Source organism: Trachinotus anak, unplaced genomic scaffold, assembly GCF_046630095.1.
Source record: "Trachinotus anak isolate AG129_WGS33_773 ecotype Australia unplaced genomic scaffold, CSIRO_AGI_Tana_v1 ptg000002l, whole genome shotgun sequence".
Taxonomy (NCBI): Eukaryota; Metazoa; Chordata; class Actinopteri; order Carangiformes; family Carangidae; genus Trachinotus; species Trachinotus anak.
In genome coordinates, this window is record NW_027273853.1 from 3,421,412 (window position 1) to 3,442,176 (window position 20,765).

Genomic DNA, 20,765 nt, shown 5'->3' on the forward strand with positions numbered 1-20,765 from the left:
TACATCTTTTTATAGAGTATAAGTCAGTAGATTTACTGCAGTTTTAGAAGTGATTTTTAGCTGGACATGATTTACAGTTGACTCTTTTCAGACCTACACACGTATTTGAATCTACTGAAAGACTCATCTTGACTCATGGCAGCTTGGTGCTAAATGTGCTAAAAAGCTAATGTGCAATAATAGTTAATAATGGTTATAATAAGTTTAAAAAAAACAAAGCTTTTTCTCAGTCTCTGTGTTGGACCTGTGGCTACAGAGGGGTCTGCCTCAGCACAGAAACTGGAGGTGCTGAGGATCCTTTAACCCTACTACCTGTGATTCCACACTCGTCCTGAGGGGTGAGGGCTGAAGATCCAGTGATGCACCACGTACAAGGTCTTTAGCTGCCTGAGGTGGAAAACTTTGTTACTACTGTACTACATTTATAATGTTTTTAAAGAGACAGAATTTGTCAGGATGTAAGAGAGTATAGTTGAGCAGTCAAGAAATTAACATGAGCCCACAGTGATCTCAGTGATATATCAATAACAATAATAATAATAATTAAAACAAAAAATTATCAAGTAAAATTATTCATCCAGATAGATCACCTGACTTAATTTGCCTTCACAGGACTAAGTGGGTACATATAGACTGGGCTTGTTATTGGTTTAGTTTCACCTGTTTCCGTGGGAGAGATTACACCTCTATCACTCATGACGGTGTGTGACATCAGCTCCACCCAGCTTCTCTCTCATAAGACGTGGAAACACTTGTGTAGGTGATTTAAATGGTGCTTAGATTCTAGACATTGCAAACATTTTGACTTGTCAAAGCAGGAAAAGCACATGTGGAATTAATAACTTTAATCATGACTCTATTCTATTTAGGCGAGCCAGTCCCGGGGTGCTGGTATTGTGCATTCTGACTCTGGCACTTAAAGGAATAGAGTCATCATTAATGTCATTATTTACACCTGTACTTTTCATGTCTGCCATGAAAAAGGTCTATTGGGTAATGCTGACCCTGAGGCCATCATTCTGTTTATATCCCATACAATTATCATATGATAGAACCCACCCCCCCCAAGTCACTAAAGCAGCCAATCAAATCAGCTGTGAAAAATGACGTGAATCATATGCTATGGTCATCACAATCACCACATCTCTCCCCATTTCAACAGCTTAAGAGATATTGGACCAACGCGTAAGACAGCGCTCCCCACCACTATCATCAAAACAGCACATGAGGGACTATCTTTGGGGAGAATAGTGTTCATCCTCCAGTAGAGCACAGGGTGGCCCAACACCTTCCTAAGACTCTTTATGTTGATTTTTGCTGTAATTTGTCACCATCTGTATGTTGTATGTTATGTATGTATATTATACCCTAAAGTTGATGGATTATCTGGGCTGGAGCTACACGTTTTATACAGCAGTTAGTTCTGTCCAATTAATTTGATGAGAGGCATTTCATGGGTGCTGATATAGAGCACAACAGCGCTGGGACTTTTAACTACATGTATCACTCCGCTTTACAGGTGTTCTATTTAACGGTTGTTATCTATCTCAGATTGTAACAAACGTAATGCACTGTCTGATCAAATTGTTAACCCATCCGAATCACACATGCCACCAAAGCGACTGTCACCAGATTCTTGTTTCACTGCTTGCACAATTAATGGAAGTATCCACATACATTTACATACATAGTAGCTGCCCTGAGGTAAAGTAGCAAGCTAGTGTGCAGGTCAGGAAAATGTTTAAGTGTTGCTTAGCAACAGTCCAGTACAAGTCCAGCTGTGGAACTGCTGGTGTTGGCATAGCAGCTATGCCATAGCCAAATAAAGAATTAAAGAAACAAATCACAATCTGTTGTTGCTTATTACTGTTCACTGTCATATCACGCCCGAGGTCGTGATAGTCGGCCCTTGGCCTCAGCGAATTACAGCCATATTCAGTACATCCCTTCCTCTAGCGTGATATTGCTTTATTAACATAAGGTGTGTTACAAAACGTTCACCTATTTCATGTCCCCCAGTTTTGGGGGAGGTGAAGACTCTTTAAAACCAATATCTCAGATATGAGCCAGCAGTGACCAGGTTACATCAGTTACATCTTTATTATTCACAGTGTGAGCGAGGATCTCCATACATGCAATATCACATTCACATATCACATTCATATCATAATAAACATATTAATAATTATTACAGGTCATAGTTGAGTTGTTTACGATGTGGGTTATGAACAGGCAATTTCCTGTCATTGTTCAGAGCTCAGGTTCTTTCACATGCTCAACACTAGCATTAGGAAACACAGAGAACCTTTATCTGCTATTTCAATCAATGTTGCTTGTTCAGGAAACTGATAATGTCAATGCCCAAGGTTGTTGCCATCCTTTTAACAGCAGCAGAGTACATCCATCCACAGAGTGATGATAAGACAATAGGTAAGGCCAGTTTGCAAACATCAGGTGCAGCTTTTTATGAAAAATAAATAAATCATTTCCAGGCAAGAGTTCAAACTCGAATATGACAGATGTTCCTGTCAGTCTGTAAAACCAGCAATAAAACCTTCCTTGTTTCTTAATAAGGAGCCACTGAGTGGAGAGTTTTGTGTTTCATGATGGTATTGTTTAGATGTCATGTCAGAGGCTTCACCAACATGTAGAATTTCAGTTAAATTGTAAATACTTGTCATTATGACTGGAGTGTTGTCACTGCTACTCAACTTGGTAATAGTTCTCATTACTAGCAAACCAAAAATTATTGGAAAACAACCATTTTGTTTGGAGAGATTACAGTAAAATTCAAAACACACTGCAGCCACACAGCAGTGGTTTTGTCATGCGACCATGTGCAGACAGATGACGTGCACATCATCAGGACCACACAGCATGAACAGAGCAAAACGAAGCATCAGCAGTGAATATTCTGGACAATGCTTATGGACAAAAATACAGTTAATATACTATCACAGGGTGGAGGGTGCTGTTGCACTGATGTGCACTTGTCTACTAGTATGTGAGTTTACATAACAAATAATGGTCAAGAAAGTTGGTCATGGAAGGTCAAAGGTCAGTTCTCAGAGGAGTCAGTCTCTTCTGTGGAGCCGTCGCTTTCCACCTCCATCTTCCTCCTGTGGTGGATGTTCCTCCTGGGGGAGGCCTTCCTCTGCATCTCCTTCAGCCCCCCCACTGCACTGCCACTGCTGTTGCTGCCTGGACTCACTGAGATCTGGGCGATTCTGGATAGAAAGAGACAAGAGGAGATGTAAGGAGAAGACAGGAAGCAAAGGACAAATAGAGGAAGCAAAGGACAAATACATGAAAGTGACAAAGCATGTTAAAATGTGTCGGTTTGTTAAGAAACAGTCACCATGTACAGTAAACAGCATATTGTACAGGAAGTGCCTGTTGATACACGTGTGTGTGTGTGTGTGTACTTGTACTTGCTACATAGTAAGGACCAAAAAAAAGTATTTTACTAACAGAGTGAGGACATTTTGGGAAAGTGAGGACATTTTGGCCGGTCCTCACTTTTTGAGACACCTTCAAATCACATTTTGAGGGTTAAGACTTGGTTTTAGAGTTATGGTTAGAATTAGGTTTAGGTTAAGGTTAGGGTTAGGGTTAGGCACTCAGTTGTGATGGTTAAGGTTAGGGTAAGGGGCTAGGGAATGCATTATGTCAATGAGTGTCCTCACAAAGATGGAAGTACAAGTATGTGTGTGTGTGTGTGTGTGTGTGTGTGTGTGTGTGTGTGTGTGTGTGTGTGTGTGTGTGTGTGTGTGTGTGTGTGCTCTCACAGTTTGTCTAGTTCCTGGTCCATCTCTGGATCAATGAGTAGCTCTGCCCTGCTGGGTAACGCTCCTGCAGAAACACTTGTATTAATGACCAGAAAACAAACAGAGCTGAAGACTCAATATTTCATTCATCAGGTGGAGACAAACATGACCTCTAATGTTGCTCTGTGTCTGCTGGATGTGTAACAACCAAATCTTTGCCAACAAGTTTATAACATGAGAATATACTGAATAGTGACTAAAAATATATATTATATTAAATTACCCAATAGCTCTAAGAACTAAGGAGGAAGAGGGTAATGTGTGACGTTAAACCTACCAATAGTTTGGTTGATGGTCTCATGTTTAGCCAGGCTCATGAGGAAGCTGTAGTAACAGACTTTGTCAGTTTCTTCTAGTATTTCCCTCATACAGGACCTGGAAGGATGACTTCACACAAACACAAAAACTCTCAGCTAAGACACACACATAACGACAAATGTGCTACAATTAGAGCTCAGTAACACCACACCTGTTTGTCACACACACTCTTTTGACATATGGACAGCAAGACATGGAAGCAGCTCCACCTCCTGAGACACAGTGACCAGTTCCACGGTTAAAATAAGAGCCGTCAGCAAGCTTAGATATCTGTTGTAAGCCAGTGGATCTGCAAGTCTCAGGTAACTGCAACTTTTACTTAAAGCAACAACTTTAATTTAACTACTAAATGAACAACACTAACAAAATCTAATTACCTTAACCATACAAAGAAGTAACTAAACACATGTACAATACTGACATTAAGACATAACTTTACACCTGACAGATGCTCAATGATGTCAGTTGGTGAGGTGATAAACATCATCTGCTTTTGACATGTGACTAAACCTCTACACTGACAGACTGATGTGTTTAAAACACAAATGTTGATTTAGTTCCGTTCACATCAAATAACCACTGTTTGCATGAGACACAAACAATTGTTAACCTTTATTACTGCTACACCTTCGCATCACATCTAAATTGAAATATGTGAGTCAAGAGTCAAGCTGTGCAATTACAGTAGGGTCTACAGGTAATTTAATGGAAGTGTGTAATTTGTAACTTTATTAAATGTATTTTATGTGCATGTAAACATTAATTTTATTCAGTGCTACATGCTATATTTATTTCAATGACAATTCTTATTCAGTTTAATTTCTCTTAAGTTATTTAAATGCAAATTTTACATAAGGAACACACTAACAACACATTATCTACATGTTGTCCATGCGTTATCTAATTAATGTGCCGTAAATGGACTCAACAGACAAAGTGACTTCAACTTTTTCATCCCCTTCACCCATGCACAGACACACTCAGACACCAGAGCCATGCAAGGTGCTGGCCTGCCCATCGGGAGCAACTCAAGGTCCAGTTTCTTGCTCAAGGATATTTGATACATGGACGCCGCCAACCTGGCCATTAATGGACGACCCAGTCTACCTCCTGAGGCACAGCTACATCCTCTTGTCAATACATTCTTTACGTGTCATTAACATGCCAAATTGTCATGTTAATGCCATGTTAATAACTCACCACTGTCAACATGTGACTTAAGATGACATTATTTTTTTTTGGCCTCTCTGGCCTTCCATGTTCTGGCAGTGATGTCTTTTCTTGTTAATACCAAATGCATTTAACATTAAAGAAAGTTTTCTGAGGGTTTCTGGTCCCAGTGAGTTACGACTGGAATGTGTACGCGTGTTTTACCTGTGTTTGAACCTATCACAGAGGGCGTCTATACACTGAGCCAGAGTGGTCGGCTCCACCCCGTCTTGCTGCTGCCGCTCCTTATCATTCTCCTCTGCAGTCACAGAGGGGAGCTGCTCAATGGAGGTGGAGGTGGGGACGATAACAGTGTTAGGACTCTTCCCTGCTAACAGATCCTGGTAGATCATCAGCACACTGTGCAGGAACTCTACGCACAGAGGGGATGATGGGAAGAGAGATGTTAGGGGGTTTAATTGTGTTTTACTCACATGGTTCATTTCTGATATAAACATTCCTCCCTCACTACTGCGAGTTAATAGGTTTCTATTATTATTTTTCTGAGCACAGAAATAATTCCAGTGTTGTGTACAAGACGTTTCCTCAACAGAGTGTAATTTTTTCAGAGTTTTATCTGATAACGGGATAAACAGTATCAGTAATGTAAAATGGTCAAAGTTTAACAAATTGACCACAGGTATAAAATTTGAGTTTTTAATAAATTATGTTCAAAACATGAGCGCAGGGAGTCCAACATAGAGGATTCTAACTTATTAAAATTTGATTCTACTGATAAATAAGTAGAAATAAATGCTCATCATGAAGACACCTCATCATCAATAACGGTTACAGCCAAACTGAGTGAACTGAATGTAGTTTCTGTTGTACCTTGGTAGTAGAACTGCAGCTGGAAGGCATAAAGGAAGTCAGAGAAAGACATCAAACAATCTATGGCGTCGTCCATCAGAACAATTCTGCAGGACAAGGAAAGAAGCAGTTAATAACAGTTTATACCAGTCTACTGGCAACCAGTGAAGTCCAGCGGTGCTTTCTGGAGTTCATCCAGAGTGACCGTGTTTTGTGAGGAAACGGTGACCTTTGACCACAAAATTCGAATCTCTTCGTTGATGCAGAGGCATAAAAATGTGAAGGTTATGCAGTGTTAAAATAAATTTTAAAATACTAGACATGAAATGTGAAGAACAGAGGGAGAGAGGATTCTGCACACAATGACTGAAAGATAATATTATATGTTCATCTTAGATCATTTAGCTTTAACGGTCATGTACTGTACACACACAATACATGACAAAGACTGTGTGTACTTAAAAACAATTTTAATGCTGTGGCCCAAATCCGTACGATTACAATATAGGGTGCACTTCATACTACTAATTGCTATTTCAGTATTTCGCAGTATGCAATATCAAAGCTGTGGTGGACAAACAAACAATGTTGTGACCTCTTTGGATTCATGAACAACAGTAGAATGAAATCTTGGTCAAAGAGTTCGTTGAAGTAATAAAATGTATTGAATGGTAAGAGCGTAGTGTTTTGTCTGTAGGGTGTCCGTGTACTCACCTGGCTGCACTCTGTACCATCTCCACTGGGAAGTCTGGACACAGTAACTGAAGCAGAGACCTGTACTCAATCATGGACAGTAAGTCTAGAAGACACAATATTAATTTTAGTTACACAATACACAACAGCGGTCCACTGACTTAAATGTTATAGATCTGCAAGTGAAGCCAAGTGGATTTTGCAAATAAATCAATAAATACTTAATACTATTAATTCAAACAACCAATCTATAATAACTAGGATTTACGATATGATTCTTGATTTGTGAGATATGGGTTTTAAACCAAGCCTAAGTACCTCTATACCTTTGTCACATAAAATCAAATCAAATCAAGTTTTACTTATATAGCCCCAAATCACAAAAACAATTATCTCAAGGCACTTTCCAACTGGATGAGGTCAAGACCTTCTCTTTAAAATATAGGAGAGAAAGAGACCCAACAATTCCCACGAGAGCATAGAAGCCATCAGTATGTTTATTGTGTTAATTTAGCAATCTGTAACGATTTGGTAATGTGTAATGATAACGCAAATGCTAGCTAGATAGCTAACAGCGGCGGCTGTCGTTTCCAGCACACAACAACCAGTTCACAGCGGTTCCCCAAAACTCCCATGTCTTAATGATATTTCTGACAGTGGGAATTTCAAGATGGAAGCACTTTACTTTTTTATAGCCTCCTCTGCTTTGTAGGCATCAATGAGCTTCGTTTACAGATCATCAGTCAGTTGCTTAGAGGAGCTTGTGGTTGCTGAGTGTTTCCACAAAGTTTGAAGAGTCAAAGTGTCAAAGTGTGAAGTGTCAGCTCTGGAACTGTCATCACACAATTCTTCATGGCAACTCAAGTCAGTAAAGGCTCGTTTTAAATGTCTGTTTACTGCAGGTGTATTCACTTCTTTTCACTTCAAAAATCAACTAAATTGAACCACAGCTGTCAAATTTGCACACAACTGTATAGAGAAAGGGACATTTATGTAAACACAATTATAGTCAAATACAGCTATCTAAACAGAGAAGCTTCCATCCTAAATATCTCTCACTCACCTCCACTCTTGCCAATCTGTCTGTAGCACCTCCAGAAGACTCTGATGAAGGAGGCTCTGTTATGAGGAGTGGCTCTGATGTAGTTGTATTCTCTGAAGAGGATGTGGTTACTGTTCTTCACACTGCTGAAACTACAGACACACACATGCATATTAACAAAAAGAAGCAACATTTAACCCTATCTCAAAATTCATGTAATCAGTCAGCTACATACAAGATGCACTATGCTGTGTTTACTATCCCAACTATCTCAGCTAACACGACAGTTTCTAGTTTTGTTTAAATGACAATAGCTACATACAGTACAATCATCACACGAGTGGGACGGGTTAATGTGCAACACAGGCTTTCTGCATCACATTTACAAAGGCGGTGTACATTCATGCATTGTATTTTGATTTTAAACATTCAAAGACTTTCATATATATAGAAACGTGCTCAGATAAACGTGTTTTATGGGGTAAACAGGTAGTCATATGTTAGTACTGGTTTAGAATATTTCCTACAATGCAAACTCACCACCGCAATTGTGATTAAATGAATATGACTACACAGAGCATGCCTAATGTTGGATAAGTAGTGTTGGGGTTACATTATGAAAATGCATGCCAATTTGTCCATAATTTTCAGTTCCACGATTTTCTGTCCTTTTTTTCCATTAATCATGTTTGTATTAGCCTCCCAAAGCCTACATCAGTCTGCTGTCCACACCTACAGAGGAAGCCTCTCCCTACATGTAGCTGGGTGACTAGATGTGTATTAGAGTAACATACTACTCAGCAAAGTAGCGGATCACCCCAAACTGGGTGTATTCCTCTTTATGCTCCAGCAGCTGGGTCACTGCATCGTTCAGATAGAACAACACGTTACTGTCCGCTGCAAGAGAAACAAACACACCCACAATCACACCGAAGAAGCAGACGCTAACAGTTCGCTGATGGCTTCAGTAAATCCATTGAAAATATACAGATTCTGAAAGAGACAGCGATTAATAGCTAGCTCACGACTGTGAAATGAAAATGCGCAGCAGCTAAAGAGCTAAACTATTAACACTGCACAGCTAACAGCGAACAAAAAACCTACCGAGGTATTCGTCAACAGAAACGGTGGAATTGAAACGGTTCATTCTGGTTGTGTTTTCAGGAGATAAACGTACGTAAATTAACTTTATGTCTGTGGCTATAATCGGCAAGACTGCTGTTTCTGTTTACTACTCAATACGTCATTTTTGTAGCCTTGAGATTTTGCTAACCCTCATACACTGTCCGACATGGTGGGCTTCCATGGAAACAAGGGGATGTTGTGAGCTACATTAACTAACTCCCCCGAACAACATAGCAAACAAGGGTTCCTTTATTGTTTTCCAGATAATAATAATAATAATAATAATAATAATAATAATTATTATTATTATTATTATTATTATTATTAGTAGTAGTAGTAGTAGTAGTAGGAGTAGTAGTAGTGGGAGTAGTAGTAGTAGTAGTAGTAGTAAAGTATGGATATACTGTATGATGAAGTGACTTTAGGATTTACAGATGTAAATGAACTGAAAAAACTTTAAATTGACATAAAATGTGATCAGATTTGTATCTAAGTCACAAGGACCACAGACAAGCACAGCCTCCCTAAACTAATATCACAGAAAAAATTATACCCTTTGTGTCCGTATTCAACTCAGCCATTATACATTCACAGCGCAGATGGAAAAGGTAAGTGAACTTTAAAGGGTTTTTCAACTGCTAACAACCAACTAACTGTTTTAACAGAACTAACAGTGTAAGAAGTTCAGTATAACTGTTTATTTCATAACATTTGAGGTGAGGACCAAAAGAAGTTCAGTTCAAATCAAATAACACTTACAATTCTGTGATTGTAACATTTATTACTGCTACACCTTCACATCACATCATCCTGATGGTGTATCAAAGTCATCAAAGTTCTAATGTTAGACTGGACAAAGTGGACCCGGCTGGATGAGCTGCATTTCAGAGTTTTTCTTCCTTAGTTAAATTCTTTTCTTCCCGACATGTGGAAAAATTTCCACTGTATGTGGAAGAGGAAGAATACAGTCTTGCAGCAGGTGAACGCAGAACATCTTTGACACAGCCAACTGTCCTCTTGTCAGATCGTACAACATATTTCTTCCAAGTGGAAACAGAAAAGAAGAAACTGGGAGAGAAAAGAAGAAGACAGAAGGAATCACAGAAGAAAAGACTGTGATGCCGCTTAACTTTGACCTGCACTAAAAAGAGGACTCAAAACTGCTGCAAACACGGTACACTAGCAGAGTGAGGTGCTGCTGTGCATGGGGCCGGCAGAAAACCGTGTTTCAGACACCTTTAATAGATACCCACTGAAAGAATCCAATATCTTTTTAAATGTTGGCTTCATTTATAATATTTTCAGTGCTTTATCTTCCCATCCAAACAGCACTTTCCTTTGGTACTACATTTTCTCAACTGCTTAACTACCATGTATTGGCTGACACGTCGCACCTGTTAAAAATTGATATCAGCACAGGCACCTGTGAAGCCACTCTGAAATATGTCATGTTTGCTGCAATTTTTTGTTCTATTTAAATATCGAATTGGACATGTTTTTCTCTCTGCACTGTTCACTTTCAGAATCAGAATCCAAATACTTCATTGCTCCCAAGGGTGAAATTGGGTTAAGTTACTTTGCTGCTGTAACACCACAAATTTCCCCACTCTGGTACTAAATAAAGGATTACCTTACCTTATTTTTGATTTCCTGCTTCACTCTCTTGTTGTGCCACCACACTTGGCTTGCGTGGCTCACGTCCATCAGCTGCAGGTCTATTACTATAACCATAAGTCAGAATGTGTGCCTGATTTTCCTGCAGTCCTCCAGGATGAGATTAAATCTGAACACTGTGCCAGTCTCCCTCTTTTTGGGACTGCAGTGGATGGCACAGAGCTCGACAGATGGTCTCATTCAGGTAGCAGCAATCTGGCCACTGGTCAAAAGGGGCAGTGGTGGTGAGTGTGTGTCTCCTCACACTCTCCACCACTGGAGTGAACTCCTGCTTCTTCTTGGTGACCGGAACCTGGCAGCAGACACCACCCTCTGCTTGTCATGGTCCAACAGGTTCTGTCACAGAGCGACAATGTTGCTCACCTAAGCAGAGAGAGAACATAACAGCACATAAGAAAACAAAAACACATGTATAGAGAAAAAGTAGCAAGACAAAAAATGTTCCTGAGCTACTGGTTGGTTAGGGCTGGTTTCTCAGCTCCACCAGATACTCTGCCAAGCTGTCAGCTTTGTCCTGGCACACCAGAGTCATCCACAGCCTGAAAAAAATCGAGATGAGCAACAAAATTTGACAACAGTGAAGGGGAAAGAAATGCAGATACAGTCACTTCATTTCTTTACACATGTTCATTAGTGTACATACCCCGGACTCATCAGGTGATCCTGAATTAAGTGTGGAGGAGACACTGGGCTGTGGCATGGTGGCAACAGCCTGGGAGGAAGCAGCCTCGCAACCACCAACCTTCAGGTTGTTGTCTGTTGTTGCAGACTGCAGGGTCTTTAGCAGCAGACTGAGTGACAGACTGTAGTAAGTATAGGTACATATTTTGCTACACTTTACCTCCTGAAAAAGGTCAGGCCACTTCCAGGCCACTGCCTTGGGGCTGGTCTGTTGCCTCTTCCAGAAGGCCAAACCCAAGAGCTGGAAAGCTCAGCTGCACCATCCACTCTTTATCCCCCAAGTCCTTTTGGCTCTTAGGATTAGTGCTCATTTAAACACAACATGGAAATAATAACAAGACTAGGTCAAAACCTAGTATATGGCCTGACCGGCTGTGGTCAAATTCGGATTCTATTACTGACAAAATGACCAAAGACATAAATTGAAGGCAAAGACTGTGCTGTGATTTCGGCTATATTTAGTTATAGAATGAGTGAACAGAGAGAAGGTCAGAAGAACAGAAGACAGAAAATCCTTCTTTTTTCAGTTAATTTTTCAGGCTTTTGCCTTTATTACAGTCATAGTATGAGAGAAAGAGACCGGAAAGGGAAAGAGGATGACATGCATCAAAGGGCCAGAGGCCATGCTTGAACCCTGGTCCTACCAGGTCTACCAGGTACCAGACTGGGATCTGCAATAGAATAGCCTGAAATAATAACTTAAAAAAAGAAAGATTGTCTATCTCTTATAACTTTCTCTCTATGTGATCATTCTATAAATAAATACAGCTGAAATCACAGCTCAGTCTTTGTCTTTAATTTATGTGTTTGGTGATTTTGTCAGATGACGTTGCATTTCTAAAATCAGGATTTGACCATAGCCGGTCCAGACACATACTAGGTTTTCACCTAGTCTTGTTTTCACATTCAGGTAAAGCAATGACATGCATATATCTACAACCACTGACAGCTGACATTCTTACCTACCTACCATTATTCCTTGGAGGTACTTTAACGTCATTAGTAACTAACGGATATTTACAGTAAAATGGTGGGTACTGCAAGCAAATCCAAAAATTAAACACTACATGTGAACAGGCATTGAACAACACACTGACACTGCAGCACTTTCACACTCATGTAACGTTACCATTATCAATAGCAAATGTGTAAGGGTAGCTGAGTGCTAGTGATTGCTAGCTAGGCTAACTAAAGTTGTGTAAAGAAATGTGAAACTTTACACAACAAAAATGATTACATGACTTTGTGTGATGGATGGAAAGATAATGTATATGATAATTTAAGAAGAAAATAAAAACATTTGAAGGTCACTTACTAATGACAGATGAAAGCAGGAGAAGTTCTGAGCAGCTGAGTTTGACTGCTGGTCACCCCCTGAACAGCTGGTCACTTTAGACAACGCTATTTGTCTCAAGTGACCAGCTGCTATTTTCATATATAAGCTTTTGTTCATACTAACCAACTAAGTAATATATATCACTGTTCTCAAACTTTTTCAGATTTTGGACACTGAACTGACACAAAGTAGACCATGGACCCCCATTTGATAAGATTTTGTCCCAGGGTCCTCCATCTGATAAGATTTTTGCCTTTAGATATTTTATTACAGACACTGTTTAAAACCCATGACCAAAATTCTGTCAGTGTTACTTATGGATGGAATTATGTGTAAATGAAAATAAATTATCCCCTTTTTGCCGGGGACCCCCCAGGAACCCGGTCCCACTTTGAGAACCACTGATATGGGCTATCCCACACTTTTTGAATATAAGATATTTCATGTCTACATTAAAAGATAAAACAATAAAACACATTTAATTATGTAGCCTATGTATGCATTTGTTTATTTGTTTGTATTTATCAATCCACCTATCGTCTAACATTGCCCTGGTATAGGTCATAGACTGTATAGATCCTGTGCTTGCTCAGTGTTACACTTTTATGTCCTCTTGGCTTTTATTTGGACTTTTTTAACTTCGCTTCCGTTTGCTATCTGTCCAGCGTTCGACTGTCTTTGCCAGATGAGAAATGAATGATTGAAATTGCATGAAGAAAAATTTGACCATTTATTGAATTTGGTTTTCTCATTTCTTGTTTGAAGACAAAAAACACATGGACCATATGAGTTCGTTTTTCATTTTGGGGTTAGGCAAAACCAAGTAAAACTATTTGAAGTCGGTTTTTGGTTTCAAACAAAAATTGATAAAAGCAAAACCCAAAAACGGACCATTTATGATTGTTTTTTCGTTTTTTGATTCTGACACCAACAGTGTTTCTGTTTTGATTTTGAAACAAATGAATTACGGATTATCCGATGATACTAGACCCTTAGCAAAGTCTGACTGACTCTCCACATCCAAAATAATCCAAGCTTCACAGAAAGAAGTGTCCAAAAGATAGTTAAGTCAAAATGTCACCAGTTCAGTCCAGAGGGCTACTAGTGTGTCAGAATAATTAAGTAATACATACGTGCAACTGGCTGAATAACCCTCAAACACAAGCATGAGCATGTAATATTAAATGAAATGCACCTATAATAGAAATATTTTCATAGGGAATGCTTAAATTACATTAGCCAATCAAATCTCATCCAAAGATAAGCGATTCATGCAATGCTCCAATCGGCAAATGAGTTTCATATTTTGAGGGCGTGGCATAGTTCAAATGTAACCAATCAATGACTTCGTCTGGTGACAAACAAGGAAGCTAATTATACTATGGCTGATGAGTAAGATGTAAACGTGTCAGACGACAGCACAACATTTTGTAGTCCGTGCTGGTGTTTCATGGTCTGTATTTGACTCTTCATGCAGCGAGGCTGTATATAAAGTTTGATTCAACACCAGAGTGACACAGTCAAGGCGGTCCCCCTGTATCCGCCCTTCTTCTGTCTCTCCGCCCTTGGAGGTAATTCAAAAACTGCAAACAAGTTGGAAGTAGGCAACAACGATGGAACCGGAAATTGGCGTTAATTCATACTTAAAATAAGAGTTCAAAATTTTTCAGTTGCACAGTTAAGATACATAAATAAATGAAACTGTATTCCGCAGTGTTAATTTATTAAGGATGCCAACCAGTACAAAATATATGTTAATTAATTCGATATTTTGTATCAGCGCGAAACCTTTGAACTGTTAGCTTTATTTTGAAACGGAAGCTTTGTCTTGTCTTGTAGGTGGTACTGGGAACGCTTGTATAAAGCTCGGCTGGGCTGCTCCGTAGTGATTCCATTATCATCCCCATCTAACTGGACTTCCAGCGCCGTATTGTCTCCTAGAGACGCAACCAGGTAACTTAGCGATATAAAATAATTTTCTTATTTTTGTTTAACTCGTATTTGACTCAGAACCAGTATGTTAGGTTTTTGTGTTTCTGCAGCTGTCGTTGTTAACTGCGTTGTTAGGCCTGGCTGTATTGGCGCGGATGGAAGATTAGCTCATAGCCTTGTTTCTAAGAAGCTAACGGCGGCTACCGACTGCTAGCAAACAGTATGGTCTCGCTGTGAACATTTTTTCGACCTAATAAGTTTATACCACACACGTCAAGGAGACAGACGTCTGTTGTCAGCGTAAGCTGCTTGTATATTTTACCGAAGAGGAGCTAACCAGAGAGAGCGGCTTAACGTGCACATAGCAACTGTCATTGTTGTTGCTAAGTTAGCTAGTTAATGGCGTTCATCTTACTAGTATATCGACAGCTAGTTAAGATGCTGACCACTCCCAGTCTGAGAAAACTGATAATACTATTAATGACAATTAGGGAAATGGTTAGATGATAGCACAGCTTGCAAACGGTTGCAAATCTAATTGGTTATGACTGGCTCCATTTGAGGGTGCAGCCTGGGTGCACGGAGGGTGGCTGTATGTGGACTCCAGTTTTTAGGTATTTAGTCAAAATGCAGTGATACTTCAGGCTGTTCTTCGTTTATTCTTGAATACAGGTCACAATTTAGTTAACATTGCTTTTACGTTACAGAAACAAAATGTGTGATTCAGGTTACGGCTGGGTGATACAGTAATATAGTCTTGTGTGTGACATGTTGTCTTCTGTGATTGTAATGTTATTGAAATCTACATTAATGTAGTCTTTTATTGATCGTAAAAGCCTCATTACAGTTAAATATTTATAAGTGAAGGAGTGAACTTTTAATACTTGTGCTTGTTTGGTCATTATAGCCGTCATGAGTTTCTTAGCTTCTGTCACCCACCCATAGTTTAAACTGTGTATGTAAACAACATTAACCTGCTTGAACAAAATATCATCACTCTGTCAACGACTTAGTGTTTATATAAAAATAATACTGACAGATTAGCAGGTTTACAGTTTCAGTATTTTGCTCCTTCACACATACCAATGCCACATTTAACATTGGCTAAAGAGATATTCGTGTAGTTTGTTTATATCAGAACTTTAAGTTGTATGTTAGAGAGCAATGGTACCTGACAATAAGGTTCTTTTCTTAAACTGTATTGTTTTCAAATGAGGTAGTGCTTGATAGTTTAGGTGCATGAAGAACCTTCCGTGTCTTATGAACATGAAGGTCGTGTTGAATTAGGAGTTGTCTTTTAATGGAATTTGGCGCTCTCTCCATGCAGAGTTCTGCTATGGTTTTTGTGTCACACATTTGTGGCACGTACATTTTTAAGGATACTATGATGGATCAACATGCCCCACAGTATTTTGAAGAGATGTCTAATGTCTTCAGCCCGTTTATCCAGACTGGATTGGATCAATATGAAATATGATCCCATAGCCACTCCCTGAATGTGCATTAGACAGTCACATGGTTATGCTTTCAAGTGAAAGTAAGTGTATGTAAATAAGTGGCTGATACAAACTGCAGCTGAAGAAATGACTATCCACAAGTTGGAATCTCTTTTATGGCCAAAAATGGTTTCTTATTGCACCAAATGACATGTTAATGGAAAGATTTTGCCTAGTTGGAACATAGTAATACAGATAACATTTTTCTTTTTTTTTCATAATAGTCATAATGTATTTTACAAGTTTAATGGTAAAACATTTTCTCCGTTTTATGGGATCTGCATCACAACACTACAGTAAAAAAAATGTAAATTTATGCAAATGTTATGAAATGTAATTTTAAGTACAAACTAGAACCAAACTGATACCCAGGGAAGCTGATATTATTGGCTCTATGGTTGGTTATCTGTAAGGTTGGGCAGGTGTAAAAATTTTCAGTCTGGTTTGTTATTAAGCCAAGAACCGGAAGGGACTGGTGTACCAAATTTTACCACTAGGTGTCTCATTTGACCCAGCAAACTAAACTTCCTACTTGTAGTTTGATTTGGCACGCTTACATTTTCTACAAGTGGCCTGGTGAGAAGATGGGTTTCCATGTTCAGTGTTGACGATGTTTACATCCCTGACTACAACCTCTGTAGTCTTGTTCAGCCACTTGTTAGGAACCGGCCGTAAAAGTCATGATGGGGGTATTTGTTGGTGTATTTCATGTCATGGAATAAAACGTTATTGAACTAGTGTTAATCACAGACCTCATTTCAGCCATCTAACCAAAAACCCATTCAAAAAACTCTTTAGGACTCACTCCTGTGGCACTCTATACAAGTTGGATTTAGTACGATGATGCTGTCGGCACAGAATCCTGATGTAGGCTAGTTTTTAATTTGCCAGAACCTGTCACACTATGAAAAATGCCAATTAATAAAATAATTAAAAAGTCAAACTGGTTTAAGGTCCTAGACTGGACTGGTTCGGCTAAACTGGAAATCCACTCAACTCTAATGATCTGATACGGTGTGAATTTCTCCTGATGGTCAGGCCATCGCCTCACATCGCAATTTGCATATTTATATATATTTATTGTGTTTTACATTTTGTTATTCTTAAATGGTGCTGGCTTCAAAAATCTATTAATGGTTGATTTAGTAGAAATCAATTTATAATGGCAAGAGGAACTATTTGGGATGACCTCAATTTCCTTCATCCAAGGTACAGTTATGAACAAACATAATATATATTTCTAATGACACCCGAATCATTGTAGTGTTCTTGTTCATATTGACAAAAAATCATTCAAACTTTTCCAGTGTAGGCTGGGAACAGTATGTGAACCCCTCAGCTAATAGCATTAACAAAAGCTAATTGGCGTCAGGAGTTATCAATTCCAGAGTCAAGTCAATGAAACAAGACTGAAGGTTTGTGTTATTAATAAATCGTGGTGCTTTGTTGCATGGAGCATGGTTTTCTACCATGGGCATCGTGGAGGAGGCTGCTTCTCTCCCCAAAAAAACAAAAAAAACATCACTGCGCCCCTGGAATTTCCAAAGAGCAACTTGTCTCTCTACAACAGTCCTGGGAAAATATTTTATGGACTGATGAAGCTAAGGTTGAATTGTTTGGGAAGAACATGCAGCTCTCTGTATGGTGTAAAAAGGGCACTGAACACTAATACCACAGTTCGACATCATTGAGGGGAAAATGAATTCCTGAGTTTATCAAGGTTTCTTACAGGATAATGTCAGGGTGGCTGTCCACCTGATAAAGCTCAGTAGAAGCTGAGTGATGCAGCAGGACAATGACCCAAAACACTAAAGTAAATGTACAACAGAATGACTCAAAACAGAAAATCCACATGTGATATTAGAATAGGGACACTGTTTGTCTATATTTGTGATTTAGATGAAGATCAAATCACATTTTATGACCAAATCAGTGCAGAAAACCAGTTTATTTCTAAGGCCCTCTTCAGACCTGAACTTGTCCACTGAGCTGTCTACTTGTGATTGGATCACCTAGGACAGATGTTAAAACCAGGACTGAACAGGGCCTAAGGGTTTACATATTCATTCTGCTGCCACTGATCGTTTATTTCAACAAAAAAAAAATCACTTAATGGTGCAGTGGTTAGATGTGTTGCCTTATAGCAAGAAGGGTTTGAGCCTGGGGCCTTTCTGTGTGGAGTTTGCATGTTCTCCCTGTGTCTGCGTGGGTTCCCTCCGGGTACTCTGGCTTCCTCCCACAGTCAAAGACATGCACATTAGGTTAATCTGTGACTCTAAATTGCCCGTAAGTGTGAATGTGAGCGTGAATGGCTGTTTGTCTCTATATGTCAGCCCTGTGATAGACTGGTGACCTGTTTAGGGTGTACCCTGCCCTCGCCCAATGTCAGCTGGGATTGGCTCCAGCACCCCCGCGACCCGGTTTGGATAAGCGGTATAGATAATGGATGGATGGAGATCATTTATATGGTCTATTTTTCTTGGGTAACCTGAAAAAGTTCAACATTGATTTAGATTACATACTCTAGGTAGGTGAATGATATCTTCTACATATGTGTATGACATGTATAAAGTTGAACCTTTTGGCAATTTGGAAATTGCAGTAAATGCAGGGTCAGTTGTATGTATTTGTGTGTTATCTCAACAAAACATTAGAGATACTAGAGTGTAATTTGGTTCTGTGCCGTCCTTGTGTTGTTGAATGTCCTCAGCAGACGTGAGAGAAGATGGCTGCAGCTGAAAAACCACATTTTCTTAAATATGGGTTTTTGTTTATCAGCAGTAAACTACAGTAGCAGTAAATATGAAATTTTGTGTCAATAACACTCTTGTTGTTTTCCAGTTGACAACCTTTGGGGAAGCCAACCCCTCTAGTGGCCATCATGGGGGATGATAGTGAGTGGATGAAACTTCCCATTGACCAAAAATGTGAACACAAGGTAACTGCTCTGTTATCTCAGTTTTCCTAAAATTTCTTGAAAGTCAGTTAATGACAGGAGATATCCCTGAAAAACCTGTGTCCCTTTTGTGAGAGAATGATGATTTGTAGTGTTTCCTTTTGTGTAAAGTTTTTACTAGCTAATGGCTCATATTCATCATCTGGTAATTACAGTGGCTCATACTTTAACTATGCTGAGATTCACAGTTAAAGTAGCACAGACAGCTACTGCCTGATTAGGTTTGTTACAGACTTGCTTACCCTGTTTAATTGGATCCTTATCCCCAAAAGGCTTTGAGTTTGGGATTAAACTAATGCACAAATCCAATCCAGATCTTACTAACATCCTGTAAACCAATCAAGCATGACATCAATCTTAGTGTACTATATACTATAAGCATTTAAACAGGGAAACAATAAAATACCATATCATTCTTTGGATATTTATAGTTTGGTTTTACCTTTTCTCAAACTTTGTCCTTAAAACATGGCTTTGCATCAAATGGCCTCCAGACTGGCTCCTGTTCAGCTGCTTTTATACAGCCCAGTCGCCTCTGAACTTCTGCCTGGATGGTTGAGGCTGATGAAAGTCTATATTTTGCTCATTGTTCAAGATTCCCACGAAAATCCCCAGGCCACCAATGAATAGTTTTTACTAATAAGTATTTTCTGTGTATAAAAGCCTGATATCTCTTATTCTTCCTGCCGTAGACTCCACTGTTGTCCAAAAACTATTAAAGACACACTGTTGCACTGGGAGTAATGGTCCTGACTGTACACTGTCCTGCTGCCAGAAATGTGCTGATTCCACTTTATTAGGTCCATCTGGCTAAAACTAAAACAGCCTGAAACAAATCCTGCCCTTATGAATGTTTTCATTAGAGCTGAGATGATAAGTTAATTGATTCACTTAATCAACAGAAAATTAAGTGGCAGCTACTTTGATTAATGTTTTTGTTATTTTTCAGGCCAAAATGCCACACGCTTGGCTTTATTTATTAGATAGTTAGATACTTCATTAATCCCTTGAAGAAATTCAAAAATCCCTTGGGGAAATTAAAAAAAAAAAAAAAAAGCATGTGACTAAAACTAATAAAAGAAATTAAATAAATCATAAGATCATTAGTTACCAGTACACCTAGCTAAAACTACTCCAGTCTGACTATACTGGCTATTTCTTTAAAAAGTTAAGGCACAAGTCTGTCTACACAAAAGCTTTGCAAAGTTGCATGTCAGCAAGAAACCTCCAATCACCAAGCCTGAAAATTTTGATCTTAACTCAAAGCATATAACTTGTTTCAGTCTATGAAATACCATTTATAATGAGGTGATGTGCCTCATTTTTTTTTTTTTCAGCCACAAGTGTATAGAAATAATTATTTTTGGCAGATTAAAGAAATCCTCCCTGCAGGTATTTATTCTACCCTTCCTGAGCATGTGAGGCAGAGAGTTAATTTTAGACTCCACAACCAAATACGACTCATTGTTGAAGTGGAACCAGAGCAAGATTAACAAGCTAAACTGAGATGAACTGAGTATAGCCTGACCAGGGCCCAAACTTGGATGTACACACCAAACTCAGAATGATTAGTCTGTAAAAAATCAAACCACCACCTAAACACAGTCTTATTAATACTGGCTTTAAAGTGTTTAAAATGGGTAGGAATGTCACAAGGGAAGCTAGT

At 39.0% G+C, this 20,765-nt stretch overlaps 2 protein-coding genes across 8 annotated transcripts in view; one reads left to right on the forward strand and one right to left on the reverse strand.

Annotated features, from left to right (window-relative positions):
* Positions 1-2,073: 2,073 nt before the first annotated feature.
* Positions 2,074-11,615, reverse strand: cstpp1 (centriolar satellite-associated tubulin polyglutamylase complex regulator 1). 5 transcript variants are annotated; one of them, XM_071490657.1, is made up of 9 exons: positions 11,540-11,615; positions 10,660-11,061; positions 7,921-8,051; positions 6,879-6,963; positions 6,186-6,271; positions 5,520-5,727; positions 4,105-4,214; positions 3,789-3,852; positions 2,074-3,227 (listed from the first exon to the last, which is right to left on the reverse strand). In XM_071490657.1, the coding sequence occupies exons 4-9, from the start codon at positions 6,950-6,952 to the stop codon at positions 3,059-3,061; spliced, it is 711 nt and encodes a 236-aa protein (XP_071346758.1). In that variant the 5' UTR covers positions 6,953-6,963; positions 7,921-8,051; positions 10,660-11,061; positions 11,540-11,615; the 3' UTR covers positions 2,074-3,058. The 5 variants fall into 5 exon arrangements, with proteins under 5 accessions (XP_071346758.1, XP_071346733.1, XP_071346749.1 ...); XM_071490632.1 differs by lacking the exons at positions 10,660-11,061; positions 11,540-11,615 and adding exons at positions 8,694-8,796; positions 9,004-9,227; XM_071490648.1 differs by lacking the exons at positions 10,660-11,061; positions 11,540-11,615 and adding exons at positions 8,717-8,796; positions 9,004-9,226.
* Positions 11,616-14,091: 2,476 nt separating this feature from the next.
* Positions 14,092-20,765, forward strand: part of ckap5 (cytoskeleton associated protein 5) — a 37,978-nt gene continuing 31,304 nt past the window's right edge. For 2 of the 3 annotated variants that reach the window (XM_071490583.1, XM_071490592.1), the window contains exons 1-3: positions 14,093-14,286; positions 14,555-14,668; positions 18,985-19,081. In XM_071490583.1, the coding sequence (XP_071346684.1) occupies positions 19,025-19,081 (57 nt within the window). In that variant the 5' untranslated portion in view covers positions 14,093-14,286; positions 14,555-14,668; positions 18,985-19,024. Of the gene's footprint in view, positions 14,287-14,554; positions 14,669-18,984; positions 19,082-20,765 lie in introns of all 3 variants that reach the window. The other variant, XM_071490573.1, reaches the window with a different exon arrangement.